Source organism: Phaenicophaeus curvirostris, chromosome 7, assembly GCF_032191515.1.
Source record: "Phaenicophaeus curvirostris isolate KB17595 chromosome 7, BPBGC_Pcur_1.0, whole genome shotgun sequence".
In the NCBI taxonomy this organism is placed as follows: Eukaryota; Metazoa; Chordata; class Aves; order Cuculiformes; family Cuculidae; genus Phaenicophaeus; species Phaenicophaeus curvirostris.
The window spans coordinates 30,837,782-30,860,650 of NC_091398.1; the positions used below are offsets into that span (position 1 = coordinate 30,837,782).

The 22,869-nt window shown below is 39.3% G+C and overlaps 1 protein-coding gene across 2 annotated transcripts in view; it reads right to left on the reverse strand.

The window, feature by feature from the left end:
* Positions 1-2,685: 2,685 nt before the first annotated feature.
* The window catches only part of MYLK (myosin light chain kinase), a 150,809-nt gene continuing 130,625 nt past the window's right edge, over positions 2,686-22,869 (reverse strand). For both annotated transcript variants that reach the window (XM_069861430.1, XM_069861429.1), the window contains 6 exons: positions 18,331-18,454; positions 10,084-10,236; positions 8,956-9,079; positions 7,652-7,781; positions 6,670-6,789; positions 2,686-4,852 (listed from right to left, as the gene is read on the reverse strand). In XM_069861430.1, the coding sequence (XP_069717531.1) occupies positions 4,602-4,852; positions 6,670-6,789; positions 7,652-7,781; positions 8,956-9,079; positions 10,084-10,236; positions 18,331-18,454 (902 nt within the window). In that variant the 3' untranslated portion in view covers positions 2,686-4,601. The remainder of the gene's footprint in view (positions 4,853-6,669; positions 6,790-7,651; positions 7,782-8,955; positions 9,080-10,083; positions 10,237-18,330; positions 18,455-22,869) is intronic.

Here is a 22,869-nt window from a genome sequence, read left to right on the forward strand (position 1 = left end):
GTCACGTCAAGCTTCTCATCAACCAGCTCCCCCAAATCCTCCTCCACAGGGCTGCTCTCAATCACATCATCCCCCATCCTGTATTGCAACCAAGGATTAAGCTGCTAACTGTCTATATATTTGAATATTATGTATAGATTTTGTGACTTTAGAACTAAAATGTAACATTAGCTTGAATGAAAACTGTTAGCTTGCCTGTGTCTGGATACTTGTGCTTCAATAAGGGCTTTTAGCAAGGTTGCAGATAGAAAGAATGTGAAAGAATGTGACTGTATCTAGTTAAGGTAGAGAACAGAGGCCAGGACCAGATGCAACCTTGAAGAGGAGCCCTAGGAGTCAAAGAGCATGGGCAAGAAGGGGAGTTGAAAAGTTCAGTTGTGAGGGACACCTACAGCCTTCATCCAGAGACCCCCAAAGAAGACCCCCAGAGGGCAGAGTTCATGCACCAAGTGGGGGAAACTTATGTAAATAAATTCCAAGAACTCATTATAATGGACACACCCATTCCAGGAAAAACAATGAATATGTAAGGTATTTTTCAGAATCTATATTAATATGTATATTTTACCAATATAAAAATCATGTACCCAGCCTCCATAATTGCACACACATTAGGTGGAGCTATTCCCTGTGTGCCTGACATCGCCTAATAAAGGATACCTGCTCAATAATCAAATTGGCATTGATTATTGAGTTCAGGTTTTCATGGAATCACAATGAAAGGCTGAAAATAAATATTTTTTTTTGTTTCCCTACAGAAGCTGAAAATATTCTGTGCAGTTACTTCTCAACTTCTAGGAGCATTTCTCTGTTTATTTTTCATGCTGCTTACGGTGCAATTCCTTGGGGAGCCGTACCAAATGACAGCAGAAGCTTCCCTCCCCCTCCCAGTAAATTCTGATTTCACGTAAGTTTGTGGTCTAATAAATTCACAGCATTACGTGCGCATCACTTGCAGTCACTAAGGCTCAGAATTCAGACATGACTTACAAGAATTTAACTTTCAAACAGCAGTGTTTAAAGTGTGATGTTCCAATAAATATTCCAAGGAATTGTAGAGAAACATATCATTCATTATTCATGCATGCAACTAAAAAAATGTTCTACATTTTCAGATCCTAAAACTCACAGCCAAGGAGAGAGCTACAAAGTCCTATGCTGAGTCCTTGTGAGCAAAAAGAAGCAGCAATAGAGAAATCTTTGCTTGCCATGCATACAGTTAACGAAGGTCTCTTCATTAATCAGAAATATGCATGAATGCCTGGGTGGTCAGACAGGCCTGTAATTAAACAAATTGTTTCTGCAAACCCAGAAACAGTAGTAGTAAAAACCAGTGTCCAGTCCTGAATTTTCGATGTCTTGAGAAGACTGAATTTTGTACAAAAAAATAAAAGTAGTCATTCATGGGCAGTAACAATGTCTTGCATGGCATTTGTAATTGGGGGTTGTTTCAACTCTACCACACCCCAAGAGCAGCTCTGCAAATATTATGCAAGCAGGAAAAAGTTTATAAGAAATAGTAATGTATTTTATTGGACCAATTAGGATGACTGGAAAAATTAGACGGGATTTCAAGTACATAAAATACCCTTCTTCGATGGAAGTAGAATAGTCTTTCTTCTGTTCTTCGAAGAAAATAAAAACTTCAAGGTGCGATAGAGATTGAATTAGATGTTTTCACATCATTTGTGAAGTAGAGGTCATTGATTTCAGCAGACTAGAAGCAATGCTAATAGAGGGCAACAGGAGAGGATAAGCTGGTTATATCCTTGGGGAGAAAGAAAAGTAGGCAGTTTATAGCCTGCAGGACATTGAAGGAGGACTGAAGGAGGAGAGGGAAGGAAGGATTTGAGCAGGAATACCAGTGTTGAGCCTGTACATATTGATATCCAGTTTGTGTCCCCACAGAGCTTGCTGTGCCCACAGACCAGGCCATCAGAGCCAGACCTTTTACTGTTTTATGCATATGCCTACCTGAATGGGCACCAACAGTCAATGGATAAAGTTAGGGTCATTCACAAGACAGCAGAGCTCATCTTGCAAAGACGATTGTTTCAAGGGCTGAAAATTTGCTCAATAAGCATTTTGCTACAAGTAGGATGTTTCACAGTCTTTGCTTTAGGGAGTTTCTGTGTGGTCCTGCATGGTCCGTGATGTCTTGGACTGCATGGTAAAAGAAGTCTGCAGGAAGGCTGTGCAAGCATAGTTGCTAAATATCTTAATTCTTACAGTTTCTAGGAACATTTGTGTAAGTACACACCCACATTTAGACTTCCCATTTTTTTTTCCTTTCCTGCTCTCACTGTCTTCCTGGAGTGTACATTTCCCCACCAGAGGGGAATTCTAAACTGTAAAAGAAAACCACAGCTCTCCTGGTGCCCCATGCATGTAGTGCTTCTGTTCACTGTGAAGCACACGATGGGGCAGGAGACGTGCAGCAGAGAACACGGCCACAAGTAGTGTCAGTCCCAAGCTTTACCCAGCTGCAGAGCAGTCTGCACAGCACTAGCCTGCGCTGACGGGGTGGAAGTGCAGCTGCACCACTAAGTTCAAGGAGATTTCACTGTCACCACCTCATTCATTTTTGTGCCTAGCAGCAATCAGGGCAGAATAGAAGACTGCTGCGACTGATACGCTTAGCCAAGGTGAAATCAGTGATGCCTGCAACAGAGTATACAAGGAGCATGCTTTGTGGTATTATTTATTTAGGAACTGTGAGTAACTACAGCTGTAGCGTTCTCATCTTTGCAATTCTGATGGTTTAACAAACTGGGAGAACAGTAGCATATTTTTATTAAGGTACAAAATACACCCCGTTGTTGCCTAAAACATTTTAAAAAATGTGAGAAAAGCTCTGTATGCTCTAAATCAGATTCAAAACCTTTCTGTATAAGGAATTGTGGCAATACTGTGTTTAGTATAACAAGAGGGTTTTATCAATTGAAAAGGAGAAGACATGCTGGCAATCTGAACTTAGCCACAAAGAATAAAGCAGGTAAAAACCATTGTGTCATCCACATTAGTTGAGCTTTGAATGTAGAACAGCAAATCATATGAAAAACAAACACAGCTAGGTAATATCAAACAACCTAAGGCTGATAGTGTACACACCTGTATTAGAGTACACTGACTACTTAATGGTGAGGATTTAAGGTAATGTTTTTGTTAAGAGAGGTAACCTTTGAAATGCAAAATGGTTGCACTTTACAAACATAAAGTGGAAAAGAAGAAGAATCACTTTTGGAATGATACATATATATAAGACACACTGGTTTTGGATTATGCATATCACCTCGCAGCCTCTGATATTACCTCTGAAGAGCAAGAAAAAGAAAATTAAAAAGTGCCAATACTGTGAAAGGAAAGCAAAGTTACTAAGTCTGAGTGCATTAACCATTTCTGAGAAAAAAAATGGGTTCTGGATTTTTTTGTTTTGTTTTGTTTTTCTGCATTTTTAAAAAATGCAACAGCCTTACTTGGTGCAGGTTCAAGACAAAAACAAGACAGTCAAGCTCATAAGGTAGAAATAAGTTCTATATAGGTTAAGATTCTTTGGAAACTGCTAAGTATAAAGGAGTTTGTAATCCAGGCTACTATCTTTTTGGTTACTCCAAAAATCTGTGGGAGTTTCCAGCTTATCATCAGTTGAAATCTGTTTTGCAATTGCCAAATAAATCTAAGTAAAACTTTAACTGACCTGGGATTCCAGTCACACACATGCACATAGAAGTCACTGATGGTGCAATAACCTTTTTTTTTTTTTTTCACAGCAGCATATATTTGAATCAGAAGTCATTATTAGACTGACCAGAACAACAGAAAATATTCTCAGTCTTTGTCTTTTCAGCCTGTTTCTTAAGGAGGCAGCTGTGACTGCACTGAAGTTACAGGTTCTATAAGGGAAAGGTGACAAGGCATGATCAGCTGGTTACAAGCAAGATCAGAGGTATCTTGGACAACCACCTGGATGTTTTAAGTTCAGCCAGTATTACAACGGCACTGACAGCGCACTGAGAAAGAGCAATAAATGTATTTGAAGATAGGACTGTGGAATTCTGTTTAAAAAAAAAGAAAAATGAATCTTACCAACACAAAAATTGCAATGCTGGCTGTGTCAGACCTTCCCTTATAGAAGGTACTGCTCGGGGAGCAGCCCATTTCACAGGACTCGAGAGATTCACTGCGTGCCTGGCAAACGATTCCATGAAAGTAGATCTTGGGGAGCCAACTTAGCTGCAGTTTTGGCTGAGGAAAATGATGGTATGGAGCAAGGAGCTCAGTAAATAGACTTTTTCTTTAAGACATTCAGAAAATAACTGTAGACTTGTTTTCCATACATTTGATTTTAAAAATAGACTGGGCAACTTAGTTGATGACTTGTCTAAAGTCAATCCAATCATGCTAGCAACTTAAAATTGCCTGCTGATTTGAATTAATGCCCATACATAAAGCAAACAGGTATCAACTGATCATGCTGAAAAAACACCCCCCCAAAGACCTATGTATCACACAAGGTGCTTTTGATAACTTGGTTTTCTGAGCCTTATAAGGAGAGTCTTTAAATATATTTCTTTCAGCTATTTTTTCTTTGAGCCTTTTTTTCATTCTTCCTCCTCCTCATCTTCATCTTCTCCTTCTTCTTTTGCCATTGTTTCCACAAGGAGTTCTGCGGTGCACGTGGCTTCCCCAAGGCTGTTAACAGCTTTGCAGGTGTATTTGGCATCATCGTCCCCACATACTTCAGAAATCGTCAAAGAACAGTTCCCATCCTCATCATAATCTATCTGGAAGTGACGGGACTCCTTGACAGGCTGATCATCTTTGTACCACATTACTTCAGGGTCAGGATAGCCTGTAATAGTGGAGAGAACAGCAATTGCAATAAATGAGTATTAACTAATCTCTGATTACTGTAAGTTTTAATTCCACATCTGTGTATGGACATGCCAATATACTGCTATGCAATCATTTCATTGAATTCTACTTACAATAAATGTACGTGAGTTGAGGCTGTTTTAACTTCACATTTACCTGAAATAACTGTATTATGAATAGCAAAAAACGAAAGTTAGCATGCAGTACTCACTGGATTCCACTTTCCACTACTTTTGCAGTGGCTGCCGACAGCTTCCTGTGTCTCAGACATCAGCCAGCAAAGAACTCGTAATTGCATATCTGAAGCTTACCTCACAGTGCAGCGTTGTGGAACTCACAGTTCTCAACACTTTTAGAATTTCAAGGGTAAGGTGTTTTGGGCTATAACTACAATTTAACATCTTTCTCAGGTTGCTTTGTTGTGACTATTCTCAATCTTTCTCCTCATAATCTGCTTCTTGCATGCCAGCCTGTCCTGTATGGTGACCATAGCACTGTCATTCCCTGTATGTGTTTGTTAGGACAGGTGAGGGAGTCTAAGAAAAGCATTTTGATAATACATCTCAAGAGGAGTTTCAGCACCTTCTGCGAAGCAAATGGCCCTGCTATACTTGAAGCATCCAGAGCAGAGCTGTACAATGCATGCTGGAGAACAATTCCTTAAACAGTACTCCTGGCTGCTATAACAAATGGAAGGCTTGTCCCAGCCAAGTTCTGGACTGTGGTAGGAGGATGACTTCCCACAGAGCAGAAATAAAGTGCAGGAATCCCAAATACAAAATGAACATTACAGTGATACACTGTAAAGTTTGAAACATGGGCTATGATACATTCACTTATTTTATTCCATACACTACTACTACACGTACCCCTCAGGCTGGTGAGCATCCATAAGCAACAATAATCCCTCCTCACATCTCTGCTGTGAGGTAGGAAACACCAGCAATGAAAGAGATTAGGAGCACAGAAACAAACAAGCAGGAGGTCAGTGGAACCTCATTTTAAAATTAGAAATTGTCTAACTTAAACACAGGCAGTACTGACTATCAGTTTTCTTTTAACAGCTCTCCTCTTCCTAATTTCTAGCTGTCATCTAGCTGTCATCTAGCTGTGATACAGAAGCTTCAATCTCATTGCAACAGAAGTGCTAACAGTCTTGGCCTTCAGACTGTTGGGCTGACCAAGCCCGAGCTCCTTAAATGCTTTCTCATAAACTTATTCTATCTGCGTATTCCAGTCTGAGTTTTCTTTCTTGAACACATAAGTTAAAAAAACCCAACAGAGTATTTTCTGGGTGTGTCATGCAGACGCAGTGTTAGGGACTTCTTTGCCTGCTTCTTTGCCTTTACTCCAGTGTACATCTGGCTTAAAGTCCTCTCAAGGTCACTTGAAATTTGTCAGTCATTTCAGACAAATGACTTACTACTTATTCTTGGTTTCTGGTCAGCAGCCTCTAAGAGCGTACTCTTGCAATTTAAAGTACTGCCTAACATCTTAGTTTTACTGTTTCCACCTTCAGAAACCATCTTACTATTCCACTTGCCATTCTGAATTAGCGATTCACACGTTGACTCTTGGAGACGTCTGTTCTATGGCAGGCACAGAACACGCCCCTGCAGCTTCAGATAATTTCTGTTATTACAACACATTCATGCAGTGACATGCAGGTATTGGTAAAGCAAAATGGCACCAACTCAACAATAATACAGAAAAAAAAGGAAAAAGTTAAACAACAGCACAATGAAGAGAGCTGGCAAGGAAGGGAAGAGAGAAACATATGCCAATTCAAAGTACCTTCAATTTTGCAGTCAAATCTAGCAGCACTTCCTTCCACAACTTCCATGTCAAGGATTGTTTTAGTAAAATATGGCTTTACATGGGGCTTTTCTTCAGCCACTTCTTCAAGGAAAGCATCTGGAGGAGAGCAAAGAGATAGTTAATTATTTTACAAGGCACGTTCTTAAAAGATGCCTTTTAATTTTTAATTATCAGATAGCAGTGAAAACATTTTTTATTTCCCGTTATTCTTTAGGGCTAATGGGACAGCAAGGATGTTAGCTGCTTAGGTTTGTGCCAATTTTTCTCAGCTGGACAAAGATTCAGACCATAAATAGACTGAAATCAACATGCAGGCCACCATGCTACAAATCATCTTTATTTTTTCCTTGAATTTACTTCTAACCAAGCCTAGATTTTTGCTAGTGGAGGGGCAAACCAGTTCAATTTGTGTCAGGCTGGCAGCCTATGTGAATATGTCAAAATGACTCACTTGACTTTCTGCACCTCTGATTGTCACATGCCCCAAATACACGTTTCAAAATTTAGGCACAGGAGAATAATGTAGACACATTATTTTTTTTCTTAAATGCCCCCGTCTGAGAAGCATGGTTAATGCAGAGCACATGTCTTGGTTACAGCAAGTGTTAATACTTTATTGCTTGCTTGCTTGCAAGAGAAGGCAATACATCACTGTAATCTTTGTATAAACATGCATTCCCAAAGTGATAGAGTGCAGCTGACAAATCTGCCTTAATTCTTTGGCTTTAAAGAGAGAAGAGTTTACTGCCCATACTTATACCAGGGCATTTTGAGAAGCAGAACAGTACGAAAACAGAAATTTTGATAGATTTCTTTTAAAAAAAAGATAAAAACAGAGTGAGAGAGAGTGAGCAAGCATGCAGGTATAACCAACTTAACGATTGGTCTCTAGAATTTTGCTAGAAGTTTTAGTAGGATTCACAGAGAGGTGAAAATACGATGCAGCAAAATCTCTTACCTTCATTCTCTACTTTGTCTGCATTTATAGGGCTGGTAGGCGAGCTCCCAGAGGCCTTCCTCCCGCTCATACCAGAAATCATTGCCATGGACGACAGTCTTCCTATTGCTCGGACAGCATGGCCTGTTTTCTAAGACATAACATAAAAGGCTTCAGATCAATCCAATCCAAAAGGCATGTGGTTTTCTGTAACAGTTGTGCTTCGGACAAATTATCTGGGATCTCTGCAAACCTCACTGGAATTGTTGGACAAACTGCTTATATATAGCTCTGTTGTTTTAGGAGAGACAGAGCAGGCTGGTCTGAATTACCAAATTTAGTTGCAGATATAAACTTCCCCTGATGAACTCATACCTAAATGAATGTCTCTGTGCGCTGCGGATAAAAAGCACTGTTCGAGAGGAGGGCCAGCGAAAAAGCTATGTCCTGTTTAACTGGAACTGAACTCTGGGGGCGGACAGCTCGCTTAATAGCCATATGGGCTGGACTGAGCTTCACCAAGGAAGAATAACCAGCTAACATGAAACAAATGAGAAAGTACCATCTGCATGAAGGAAGAAGACCTCTGGCAGGCTTGAGGATGAACCACCAGGGTACTAAAATATGCCCAAACTACTTTGTCTCTAGTATGGACACTTGTATTTTGGTACAACTTGCATGAACATGTACAGTAGAATGTAATATAAGGTAGATTTATATAAATTAATATTTTGGAGGCTACTCAAAATGCTGGAGCCACGATTCTATACATCAACTCCTCTAGCTAGAATGGCATGGATGGACATGCTAAAACCGTTTTGGCGTTTAGGAAAAAGAAGATATAGAGACCAATTACATCAAAGAAAATTATTAAAGCAACCTGACCAAACCCATGAGAAGCTCAGTGCTTCCGACGGGACTGAACTGCCACAAAACGAGGTATCTTTAGAGAGGCCAGGCAGATAAACTTTTCCATAGCTGTTCAGGTTTGTTAAGGATAACATAATCCCTCAGCTCTCAGTGGCATGGAGAGGGCAGGGAGGAGAGATGGTCAAACCCCCAAAAGAATAGGGAAAACTATACTTGAACTCATACGCCTTGTAGGAGCCTGAAATGGGATCATCACGTGTTACGTATACGCAACTGTGCACCCTCCTTTCACCTACAGAAACCAAACCCACTTTACTGCATTCATACTCTGGCCACATTGGAGTTTTCACCAGCAGCAGAAAGCACTTGGCATGACAAGTTTCTCAGAATCATAAACATTAGAAATAGAGAGACTTATTAGGATAACGAGCCCAATTCTACATTCGCTTCATTACCTGCCATTTTCTTCTGGCCATATATTTCTTCATCCTATCTTTGGATAGTTTTTTGGCTTCCATGTTTTTGGTGTCTTTTTGCAGCCAAGGATGCTGAAGACATTGAGTACAGTTAAAGCGACTCCTGTTTTTATATAAAAAAACTAGTCAGTGGTGCCATTAACGATGGTTGAACCTACCTGCTTGCACATCATTTTGCACTCACTTTTCTGAGAGCTGATTTTTCTGTTTCATAAATTTATTAACAGAGATCACATGCCACTGCTTTCCCAGCCATACTTACTTCTTAAACTCACTGTCACAATTTCTGTAGCTTTTTTTTGGAAAGAAAACTCTGCATTTTTAAATGTTAATAAAACAGAATAAAACAAAGCATGTCAAGCTATATGTTTTAGGTATGGAACACATACAACAGAGCCATAATGGCAGTGATTCAGCTACCTTATGCTGGCAGAATCCCATCCCAGATCTGCCTTCCCTCCACTTAATACTCTCCTTCCCTGTAGCACTGAACATTTAACAAAACAGAAATGTCCAAATCTGTGATCGAGCCACATCTATTCTGCACTTTGTTCATGATATACAGGTGAATAACCCTCTGTTCTCCATCTATCTGATTGCAAACTCTTTGGAAGAAGAACGTTTTCTTTTCTTGGTTTGTTCAGAGTCTGCTGTAAACAGGGCTTCCAACTCTGATTTATTTTCTTGACAAATTACTAGATTTATAGGAAAGCTGCCTCCACATATGTACCACACTCAAAAGCAACATGTGGAAATAAATCTAGCAAAATTACAGCCCCTTCAGATCAAGACAGAATGTGCCATGCAGGAATCTGTGTCACACTACAGTGAAGATAAGAGTAACCACACGAAACCTCAGGCTGCATCTTGCCTGAGGGAGGTGGAAAGCAGAATGAGCAGGCATTAAAAGAAAGCACTCCATTCAGACCCTGCACCCTGCCTGTAAAATAAACGAGAGCTGCACACAGAGACAGAAGGGCACACAGAGCTCCTTATAAAGTATTGCCAGAGTTGCTTGCATCAACTGGAGATTCACAGTGGGGAAACAAGAATGACAAGTTCAGCTAGTTGCAAACATAGAAGGTGCATCAAGTCCAACAGCTTTACTTCATATCTTTCTTTAGTAGATTGCTGATAAAGTCCTTGGCATCATCAGAGATTTCATCAAAAGCCTCATCATCGAAGTCCCACGTTGCTGAGGTAACATTGGCTAGGGTTTCATTGTCATTGTCTCCCATGAAAGGAGAAAGTCCGCTGACCCTGGGAATAGAACAGACAGACAGACACAAACCAAACAGAGTCAATTTACAAATTCTCAGAGGAGAAACTAAAATCATATGTGACATCTCCAATGAGCAGCAGATCTTTATCAGTGAAAGCTTCCTTTAAAAAAAAGAAAAAAAAAAGGACTCAGCTAAGGACAGACAGTTGTACTGGAAGGAAACCAGAATATGGACAGCAAAACTGAAAGGAAAATTTTTGCTGTTTCTTTCTCTTTTCCCAAGACATTTACGAGAACAGAACTAGAATTAGGTGAAAGTGGAGCACACGAGTTTGCTCAATGCCGTGTCTCCTTCTGCACAAGTAATACTGCAATTTCACACCAAATGCAGTTGAAGAGCTTTTGTTCTTTCTGGTGCCTTCAGAGTGAATTTGCTGCCTTTACTGTTAAAAGAAGTTTTTTTGTATCTTTTATTCTATTTACTCCTCAGAGAGAGCCCAGGAAGAAAGATGCAAAATAAAATCCACAGGCTATTTTGTAAACCAAACCACCCTGAATTATATAGCCAGATAAAACTGTGCTACATCACTGCAGGCTGTACAGTTATGCAGATGCGTCCAAAAGTGATGTGGTCTTTGCCTTCTCAGTCAGTCATGATGATGCACGAAATGGAACTATTATAGCCTAAGTTGAGATTTCAAGGCTTTTTACTCAATATAACTGATAAATTGCCACTGAAAGGCAATTACGGAACATCACAGTATAATTTTTGCAGAGTATCTTTCTTCATTTGAGCGTTTTATTATACTGGACCTTTGTGCACCCAGATACTTTTGATTCCAATACATATATATATATCAGTAAAAACTTTCAGGTGCAAGGTTGCTTATTCCTTAGAACTACAAGTTATTTGGTTTTCCAGGTCTTCTTCCTGGTGTGCAATTTACATAATAACCTTTTCTCCATCAAATTGTTTACAGACTTTATTTGCATTCTTTGTACAATAATGTTAATCAGTTACAACAATAAGTTACATTTCAAGCATATTATATTTTTTAAAAAAAATGGAAAAAATACGGAACTTATTAGGGTTCTGAAAATACTATATAGAAAAATACTATGATACTACCGAATATCACAGAAGTAGTAGGACAAGAGATTGAGATCAAATAAAATGAGATACTACATTAACAATATTAGTATAATCTCCTCCAAAGTTATTTTGTTAGTCTTTTGTTACCAGTTACGCTCAAAATCTGAGTTTGGAATTTGTTCCTAAGTATTTTACTTCTATAAGCAAAGCAGAAACACACATTCTTTGAAGCTTCAGACAACGCAGATACTAAATCTTTTACCCATTTCTGGAAGTTGTGTGCAGTGTCTAGAATCCTACATGTATAGTTCAGAAATTTGTTAGTAATAAAACATGAGATGAAGTTAAAAAGTCTGTTTCTTCTAAGGAAGAAAGACATAAATCAGAACAGAAGGTATTTGCTATCTTACTTTCCATTACATGAGGTGCATTCAAATGCAACAGTGAAGCATGACTTTATAAATGTATGAGGCAGCACAAACCCATTTATGAACTTCTAATAGGCATGAGTTACAGACATCTGAAATATCAACATACCAAAAAATGCTCACATTAAACAACTTTACTACGACTGTATTCTGTCTGTGACATTTACTTTACTGGAAGAGATAAGGTTTATGCCTGATAGCACTGGAGAGCTGGTATAGGTGCTGTGCGGTAAGAGACTGTTCTGCCCTCACGCACATCAGCTGGCACAGCCGGGTAAATGATTGAAGCAGAATCTCTGTCCTGGAATCCACGAAGCACTCCTGCATGGCCTTAGATCTTTCTCCACTCCAATATTTAAGCAATTTCCTCTTTATAACAATAAAAATTCTCTGTAATGCTTTAGAAAGTGAAAAAATCTCATCCAGACTGCAGTTCTAAGTTTGGGTTTCCAGACACTAATGGCTAAGTTGTCTCTTTTTTTACTATATATTTAAGTACAATAATCTCTCAGCCAATTCAGCAGCTCCTAAAAAGGCTCACATTTTGCACAAATGAAGGGTCTGTGAGGTATTTCTTCAGTTCACTGTCAGTATAGGAGATGCATGTCTTCTCTTCATACAGTTAGGCTTCCAGAGGATGGACTTGGGCAGCCAGAGCAATAACAATCCCATTTTCTATCAATACTTGATCGAACTATGGCAAAGGTGACCTCTGTATAGTATTACCACAAATAGCATTGTGCAGCTTTTGTGCTCTGTCAGATAACATTTTGGCCTGTTTCCAGAGGTTAAAGTTGCAGTATTGAGAGATCGTTCCCATGCTAAAAAGACTCCTACAGATACAGAGACATTGCTTAATGTGGAAACACCACTGCTCTACACTGCCCTAAGAGGCAGTGCTGATAAAGACATTAGATTTCTGCAGAAAGGGTAAGGCATGTCACACAGAGCTTTTGAGGGATGAGGATAGGTTGAAGGAGATTAGAGAGGAAACCCACCCCGTGTTTGTTCTGCTTGGTTATGTTTTTTCCTTTTTCTTTTCAGGATTGCATGACAGAAATATCTGATAAAAACTTAAAATGCTGTGGTAGGATTGACCCATCCCATGCATTCCGTAAATTACCAGATGGACATCAGTTAAGCCTCCACTCACTTGCCATTCCAAACACTAGTGTAAGAGCACCCATTCAAACATTTCAAAGAACCTATTTTTGTATTCCTGGATGTACTGTTGCAAGTTTAGAAGGCTAAAATAATTTTCTTCCTTTACCACAGTTTTAAACTGTGAATCAGTTGTCTTGGCATGGAAATACTTTTAAGAAGAACTAGGTCCTTCTCAATAGTCAGAAAGGGAAATCTGGCAACTAATGCAGATTATAATGAGAAATTCTTATCTTTAGCACAGATTTCACTGACCTAAGTCTTGGTTATTCATTTCTTAATAGCCATTTAAAGTAATAATGGCCTGGCAACTCTTTTGACAGATTATGGAAACAATTTCTGTTTGGAATGCTGAGGCTAAGTGATAAAGATGAGCTACTGCTCCAGAAAATTAATACTGAGCTTACACTGCAAAGTTACTATCAGACAAGCAGCAAGTTGTTTACTGAAAACATTTTTCCAGCTACTTAACCAGGCATCTTCCTGGCATGTTAAGAACTATTTGTTTAGAAAATCCTAAACTGTTTCCACATCTAAATAAAGAAGAACAATGTTTTACTCTCTAGAAGTTCCTTAACATTTATTGGTCTGTCCTAGCAAAGCTCTGAGTGCAGACTGAGAAATGTTAAGATCAAAAGGGTCCAATGTGGTCACCAGTTTTATTGCCTGTGTAACAAACACCACTTGGAAATCTTTGCATGAAGACTGCCACTAATCCAGGAAGGATGCATTTGCTGCATGTCTCAAAAAGTCAGACTCTGAGCGCTCCTCTGCAAGTGGTACTTGCAGCAGCAACTGATTTGGGCTGATGACACTGAGCTCCTCATTACAGTGTTTGCATTGTATCAGCAGTGAAAAAAAGTAACAGATTTTGTTAGGAAGAGTACTATCTGCTTCTAGTAAACCTATGCAGGTCATGTCAAATAAGCACATGATAATGCCTGCACCCTGGAGATCATGGAGTAATTTGGTTCTTTTACAAGTGAAATGTAACAACATCAGACTACTTTGGGGGGGACACGCATCCACTGGACAAAACCAGAGACTGATTCCCACACTGATCATCGCAAGGAAGAAGCAGAGCACTGAACCCACAAAACGGGAGACAGCTCACGATGAAATGAGGGTGTTATGCTGTTCTCATCCTTGTCTTATGTGCCCAGTGGACTAATGAGAATCACAATTTGCCAGAGCCACTGAACAAATAGTTCATTTTCTTTTAAGCAATACGGTCATTACATTAAAGCCCTCCTAACTTGCTTTATTGAAAGAACAAGGAGTGCTGTCTCATCTTTACATTAACAAGGCTTAAACTTTTAATATGGCATGGAGCCAAGTGCAAGACAGAAGCGTGTCTTGCCTTATCAAAGTCCCAAACCAGCACACCCAAAAGATGAACGATGCTGAAAGATCTTTCAACCAACCCAAACTGCCAACAAGAGAGGAATAACAGCAGTGATGAATAACACAATAGATAAAAAGGAAAGGGAATGTTTGAAGAATCAGGGTATGTGTTATCAGGGAGTCACTGAAAGAAAAGAGCATACAGCAAGCACAAATATGATATTAAAAACCAGCCTAAATTATAGAACAAAAATATTATTCATCAATAGATATCACCTACTCAGAAAAGACATACACCGCTTAGCACTGATAAAACAAAAAGAACTAATGTAAAGCAAGCAGAGGTTTGAATCTGTCACAGCCAAGTCCTCACTGAATCTAGTCAGATTCTATGGTGGCAGAAAGAAAAGGGCTATCTGCTTCCAATTCCATACATGTGATGCTGAAATCTTAGACTGGAATTTGGTTTGAAATAAAACTGGAATTTAGAAATTGTTTTAGATTACTAAATATTGGAAACACCAACTATCCAAATGGATCATCAGGAAAGAACTATAAATAAAAAAAACAACAAGCAAATTCAGCAATGCTCTGAATAATAAATGGGACAGAAAGAACTGGAAAGAATTCAGGAGGTTTAACCCTCATTAGATAAGGATTATTGTAAATGCAAGAAGAAACACTGAAGTAGACATAAATGGAGATGATATACACAAGCTATAATATTTGTGGCCTGTTACTTCAAAGGCAATAGATCAACTTAAGTATGTGGGACAGTACTGTGATGCAGAACAGCACAGAGAGCAAGATAAAAGCGCAAGATAAAAAACATGAGGTGGAGAATACAAACAGGGAAACTTAAGGAATATCAAAGACTGATGAAGAGAGAGGACTGAGTAAGATATCCAGAAACTTTAAAAGGATTTAATGCGTAGCTTAGAAATGTGGAAAGGGAACCGATGAGCTGTAGGATGGAATTAAGTCAATCATGCCATAAAGGAGACAGATGCAGAATCCCAACAGAGAGTGCCGTGTCTGTACTTGCACCTGCTTAGCAGAAGGCTAGGAGAGAGGTTTTGCTGCAGGGTTTTGGAGGAGCACTGTCACTCTGTTTCCTACTTGAGATTATGTCCCAGCCATTTATTCTTCCGCTGGGAAGACCCTTCACCCATAGAGATCAATCTTTAGCAGATCTTTGTTAAACTTAGTTTGTATTCATTGGACAGGTTATAATGGATAAACAGTGTCTTTGTAGGCTAGTTACAGGTCTCTCAACACTCTTGGATCCTACCTTAAAAGAGGTGTTATGTCAAGTCATGCAATAGCTTGCTCCCTGCTGCTTCACTTAGGACCTGTGATGGATGCAGCAGCTTTGGGCCATCAAAACTGCCTGTAGAAGGCTCATTCTTAAATGCAGCACCACTGCACAGTGATGGTATGTGAGACAGACACCACAGGGGTGTGTCTTGCAATTTATGCATGAGTTTTGGCAGTTCTGAGCTTACAATCAAAACAGGAAAGCAGAGCTACAGCTAAAGAGAGATGTAGTTCTCAATGACTTTTATTTGCATTCTGTAACGATGATGTGATGGTCCATTTTGGATAATGGCTCACAGTTGTGAGTCCACAAAAATAGCTGTGCTTTAAAGAAGTCAAGGCAGATTAGGAGCTTGTCACTCTGAGGTGGAGAAGGAAAGCCCAGGCGATGACTCACAGGTCTTCCCTAACTTATATTATTTTATTCTTAATCACAAGAGAAACAAAAGCTGATTATTACTGTGGCAACAACAACGTATCAAGATTTTCGATGTGTTTGGGTAATGCAATTTTCCCTTGACGAGATGTTAAATGAGCTTAAAGACACCTTAGAAAACGTCTAATTTCATAATATATTTCACAAGGCATATTAGGTCATTTGAATCGAGTGTTAACACCACCCCAATCCCATCAGCTGAACGTTACAACATCTAAATATGTTGTCTTCTGGTGCCACAGAGAAACAGGGGAGAAGCAGTTCTGCCGCTGTCGGCAGACTGATCTTTGGCAAGACATTTCACCTTTTCTCCATCTGTTTCACCTGCGTCGTTTGCCTCATCTGCTTAGACAAGGAATGTTCTCCAGCACCTACCGTACCCTCGTTGCACGTCTTAGGAGCACACACAGCTGCTACCATCGATTTTTTTCCTTGGTTGTTTGATGTGTCACTGCTTATACTGCAAACACTCAAAACCTCAAATCTAGTTTGATAACAAATGACAGCAAAAGACATTAAAAGACAGGCCTTATGAGGAGCGGCTGAGAGAGCTGGGGTTGTTTAGCCTGGAGAAGAGGAGGCTGAGGGGTGACCTCATTGCTCTCTACAACTACTTGAAAGGACGTTGTAGAGAGGAGGGTGCTGGCCTCTTCTCCCAAGTGACAGGGGACAGGACAAGAGGGAATGGCTTCAAGCTCCGCCAGGGGAGGTTTAGGCTAGACGTTAGGAAAAAATTCTTTACAGAAAGGGTCATTGGGCACTGGAACAGGCTGCCCAGGGAGGTGGTTGAGTCACCTTCCCTGGAGGTGTTTAAGGCACGGGTGGACGAGGTGCTGAGGGATATGGTTTAGTGTTTGGTAGGAACGGTTGGACTCGGTGATCCGGTGGGTCTCTTCCAACCTGGTTATTCTGTGATTCTGTGATTGTAACAGCACAGTTAATGCTTTGTGCCTTAAGGAATACGAGGCCTCTAGGGGGCAATGCCGCATCAATGTAATTGTTGGGTTTTCCATGGCAGAGCAGGCAGTGTGGCATCTCCATACTGCTCTTCCAGTGCTCTGTAACTCAGGAGGTCTCAAAAGCTAGAGAAATAAATGGATTTGTCATCTGAATACCGTGTGTGTGGTCTACATTATTTGAACTATAGACAGAGACAAACGAGCTTTCAAGATCTAGAAAGAAATGCTGGAAGTGAATGGAAAGTAAAAGTCTTGTAAATAAACTGGCAGAGCGAAGTGACCTTGAAGAGTGTAGCATGCTTCATGTAAGAAACAGAAGATAACATAAATATTCAGAGGTTTTTTTTGCTGGGAGTAGGAGACTTGATGCAGTAGCTCTTGCACAGGACAAGAAAGAAAATGTTATTGCTTAGTTTGGAAATGAGAAGAGTATGTGAATGAGTATAGGCTAAAAAGGCAAGCAAAATCACAGGAAAACTGGGTAAAGATGAGGCAAACAACTGTGCATTGCCAGGTGTCAGCAGCCAGGGCAGAGGGGACTCTTAAAAAAGAAAGAAAGGTATTGAGAGAAGCCTTGTAAAAGAATGAGTGCAAAACAGATCTGTGATTTCCTTACTATTAAAACTGGAGTGTGGGAGAAAGAACCCTGCTCCTAAGTGAGCATTTCTGTTTATTTGTTGATGTGGCATCAAATATGTAAAGTCACAGCTGGAAGAAGATCGCTTGCTGCTTTAGGCATGGAGGTCCTATTTCTACATATATTTCTCTAGACCTACTGAACTGCACAATCCCATGTTATCAAATCACATCTGGAGGTCACATCAAATACTGGATATGTAACCAAGGGCTGCAGCTAACCATCCTCTAAAATATTTCCAAGAGCTCGATCCACGCTGCTTATAAAATGTATCTATCTAGTGGTTTGTGTGAACAGATATGGTAATACTGAGATACTTTAGTTCATCTCACAAGTGATGCAATCTCAATAAGAAAAAGAAAATCACAAAAATTTTTTCTCTTGGAGAAAAAAGAATGGAAATTACCAGCTATTAGTGCACCCACAAACATTTCACTTTAACATCTGGGAAGGAAAATAGTTTAAAGTTACCAATAAAGTGCTGTCACATTGTCTTTTTAAATGAGATGGAGTGTTGCTGGTTTATGAGTTTATGATGGAAGATGTACAGCACTAAGTGTCTGAATTCCCAGCACTGCTAGTTCTGTAGTTTATCAGTCACACCCTTCAGAGAACAGAGAATTTTTATTAAACATGCTGGAGATGCTAATTAGAACACAAAAAAGCCTGAAAATTGAAGAAGAATTCAGATGTTGATAGAAATTTCACATGTTCAGCAACTGTCAGGATTTGTGTTAAGAATAGCAAAGATACTCACAAAATGTAGCAGATAACTCCTATACTCCACATGTCTGTTTCATATCCAATAGGTTCATAGTTTATAACTTCTGGAGCCACAAACTCTGGTGTCCCAAAGAGAACTTTCAGAGAACCTGCATTTTCTGTGAAGAGTGAAAGAGAAAACTGTTAACTGCTGCATGCAGATTATTAAAACCAGTTATTCCTTAGTAACAAAAAAACAGTTTTGTCCTCATATTTCTAATTCAGTTAAAGGTCTGTATCAGCAAAAATAAATAATGCCTCAATTGCTATTTTCTTAGCTGATAGGTGTATACCAATAAAGAATTATTTATTAAGCATCCTCAAGCACACAGCACTGTTCAAGGCACACAGTAAGATGGTTCCTATTGCAAGGAGTTTCCACGGGATACATCAAAGCTCAGAGAGCTGCTCAGGGATTCTACCGTAAAGAAAAACAGTAATGATAGAGTTATAATAAGAAGAAATAACTAGTTTAATCCAACACAATTTTTACAGTTTAATGAAGTAAATAAAATCAATACTGGGTTGCACATCTCTGAAATTTTAAATGGCGCAGGTTGGTGATGAAACAAGAACAGAAGCAGATGCCGTGCACCTTGTCAGTAAAACTGAGTTTAAACCTGCTTTCGAAACCAGCCTTGCCTACAAGCATACCTGTGGAGCTCCAAAGTGATAAATGGAGACAAATGCCTTGTCATCAGCTGCCACCTTAAACTTCTGTTTAACTGGTCTATAGCACGTGTGTTTAAACACAATGTGGATGCTTTTAAATTGATCTACCATTAAGCTACTGCTAGAGTATGAACTGAAGTCATAGGATTCATGAACTTGTTTTTCATCTTTCTCATGCTGGCCCACCAGTATTGCTTTACTGGAAAATACAGGTACAAAGGTTGAATAACAACCTGTCCAGAACCTAGCATTGCCAGTTCATCCTGCCAGTGTGCAACTACAAGTGATATGTCTGACTTCTGATCATAGCGTGAAACACAACTAAAGTAATTTGCATAGTAAATATTGGTCAAATCTCCTTTGGCTCATTTGCATTTATGCTCATTTCAAATAGGATGGGAAGAAGAGGAAAAGAACAAGTAGGTCAGTAAGGAAGGAAACTAAGGAATACATTAGAGACTAGGGCTAAAAAAACCCAACAATACCAATAAAAAAAAGTATTAGAAAAGTATAAAAATATCAGGAAATAAACTGAAACAGGGCTGCATTTAGGTTGAGAAAATCTTGTCTAGATTGAGAAAATCCGCACATGTGCCTGAACAATCAGTATTTGCCTTAAATAAGATTAATTGCATTACATTTATCTTTCATGCAAGAGTAGTATCCAGATTAGGCACAGTAGAATGATATAGCAATGCACCATCCCTCTCTCAAAGAGATTACCCTCTAAGCAAAATATATGAATGGGAAGAAGACCAGATGTAACAGATTCCAATCCTGCTGCCGTTAAGGTTACCACATGGACAGAGATTTGCAGCTGTATTATCAAGAGAAAAGCTTAAACCCCCCCAAACAACTGCAGATCAAAGTTTTGAGACGACTACAGTAGAAGCTACCTGTCCACAACACTGTATCTTCACAGAATAATTTTATTTACCAGAACTTCCTCTATGAAGTTTTGCAACGTAGAAGCTGATGCCAGCACTGACTCCACACCTACAGTTACCTCCTCTGAAAGTTGTTAAGCCATTTCATAAAACGTAATCATATACCTGAGTCAGTATTCTTTTGAGGTATGCGAACCCCCAACTTACCAAATGAAAATTGAGGGATATATGGGGCTAACAACTTGCTTAGTGATCAAACAGCGTGCTTGAGGCAACTTCTAAGCACCACAACAGTAATTCGCTTCCTGTTGTGCCAGTTTCCCATTTTAAATGCAGCAAAACCCTTTTTGCTATGCTCAGGTGTGGTAATAGTAAATAAACTGTGGAAATCTCATTTTCACATGTTATCTCTGCTTTCAGAGACACCTCCATGCAGAGCGTACTCATTTCTAGAGACAGAAACAGCCAGGAGAATGCCTGAGAGCAGCCTCAGGAAATCACCTAGATCCTCCTATGCCAGTTCACCACAATCAACACCTTCCTGCGAGATGTTTGACTCACATTTAAAAAGCATTCAAGAGACAAGCCCACGTCATCCCTATGCTCACGTAAACAGAGTTTTCTTACCCTAAAGGTAGGATCCTTTTCTTAACACCCAATCTAAACTGGCTTATTCTAAAAAAAGGGCAATGTCTTCTCCACAGTGGCAACGAGGAGTGGCAGATCACCCTTCCTTTTCCAAGTGCAAATGGGATGCCGCCTTCCCATTTGCCTTCTTTGTAAGATCAACACCTACATTTTCCTCCGGCTGTCCTTGTGAAAAATTACTGAATTTGTCACAAAGAATCTATTTTCTAAAAGCTTCATCATGACCATCCAAATCTCAAGCTTAGATTTTTCACATCCAAGTTTGGAGGCTTTTCTGTGCACTGTGTAAACTGTCATGAGCCACTGTGTATGCAGAAGGCTGGTGTATGAAATGTGCTGCCCATAGGTCAGAGAAATGCTTTTTTTTTGAAAACATGGCATTTCAGTGCAAACATCTGAGTGTGAAACAACTGCTACAGCATTTTCTGTGTATAAAAGAAAAAAAAAAAAAAGAAAAAGATCTTTTCTGTGCAATAATGTATCAAATCCTTACCCAGCTGTTTACAAGCTTAGTACACAAGTAGGATCTGTGTTTGGATATTCCTTAGTTCAGATAGAAAGCTGACAAGTTAGCTGGAAACTGTTGCTGACACTGTGTTTAATCAACTGATTAAAAGAAAATCTTTACAGTACTCAAAGCCCATTCTCTTTTCTCCTCAAGAAGTTTTATCTTAAACAATTTTCTACATGTGTTCCTCAGCACACCAAAAAAGGTCAGGAAAATATCCACTGCGGCTTTGGTATTTCCTGACAGTGGAAGAGAACTAATTAGCTGCAGAAAATGACTGCAGAAGGAGCAGATCCTAATTTCTTTAAAAGTGCTTGGAAGTCTGAATATTTAGAGGCTTGAGTCTGCACTAGTTACAGAAAGTTAAAGCACATCTCAGAAGCTGAAGTGCAAAATCAGCCTTCATTCAGCAGTCCCTTCACTGAGCGGCTACTGCTCAATCAGGGTCAGGTCCATGGTATGAGGGTTCCAATCCCCCATCCATCAGAGTGAATTTGACAGCCAATTTCAGAATCATAAGGCTTGAAGGAACACAAGTGGAGGGACATGCACTCAGTGCACCACATAAAACAATGGGTAAGAAGAGGGTATTTAGTGAAAAGTGATTTCAGCAATTTTTGTAAGCAAATGAAACAGAAAAATTGTTTTCTACTTTTGGAGAACATCTCCATGTTATGTATATCTTTGTGATTAACGCAGTGCTTTTGTTTTATGGGCATGGAACTGGAGGGCACTTTCTTATCCTAGGGAAATGCCACACACGCTGAGTTATCCAGAACAGGAGTCTGATGAAAGAAACAGCAAATACCTATCATGTATCTTTTCAAGAATTAGCAACATATTAAGCCAAATGAATATACAGTATCGTAAAATCAAAATCAGTGTCAGTGCCCATAGCTCTCATCCTTCTATATCAAGAAGTTATATATAGGTTAGAGATTTACTAAATATAGCGTGACTGCAGCAGCTCACAAGCGAGTGTCAGTTGTGTGATATACAGCGATGCCACAAGATTAACAGAAAAATGGAAAGTCTGATGAATATGAACAGTCTATGGAAAATAGGACCTTCCTTTTGCTAAATGTGGATTTCACTGTGGCTTGAGGGTTTTTGAGGTAATTGAAGAAATTTCTGTATAAAGGCCATTCTGTGGTTACATTATATGTCTCATTGATGAAATCCACTCACTTCCACAGTAAATGTATAGTTTTCAGGCTGATAGCTGGAACGTCATGGGATGAAGTCTTTCTCACACCTCTGATACCAAAAACTTTAGAACTAGAACTTAGTTATCAGTTCATCTGTTTCCTCAATAAGAATAAAATCCAGTTCATGCTCCCAGAAAACTATTGCGTCCATACTGGTGAAGGAACATAAATGACAGTGATGTCTTTATTTAATGAATGAAATAAATGCCTTATCTCTGAGTTCGCAGTGTCCATGTGACCAAGATTCATGTAATACCTTTTTGGAGCTGAACATCATCTTAAAATCTGAAAAGCAGATTTCTTTTCCCCTATTCACTCGACACACCATTTTTTTTTGGTTTGTTTTAGTAAAATTATATTCTTCGGTATGAAGTAGCTTGATACCTAAGCTTCAAAAGAAGTAGGAGGAGCAGCATGTAGGTAGATAACAAAACCCAGAAGGTTGTAATTGCAAACTTTACTCTTATAAAAATAATTGTTCTATTTTTTTTAATAAGAATTAAACATAATTTTGGTTAAAGAGGGAAGGCAAAAGATTACAACTAAGAATCTAGCTGTGGGCTGCTTTGTACAGAAAGTGGCAATTCATATGAGTTGTCCCAATCAATTTA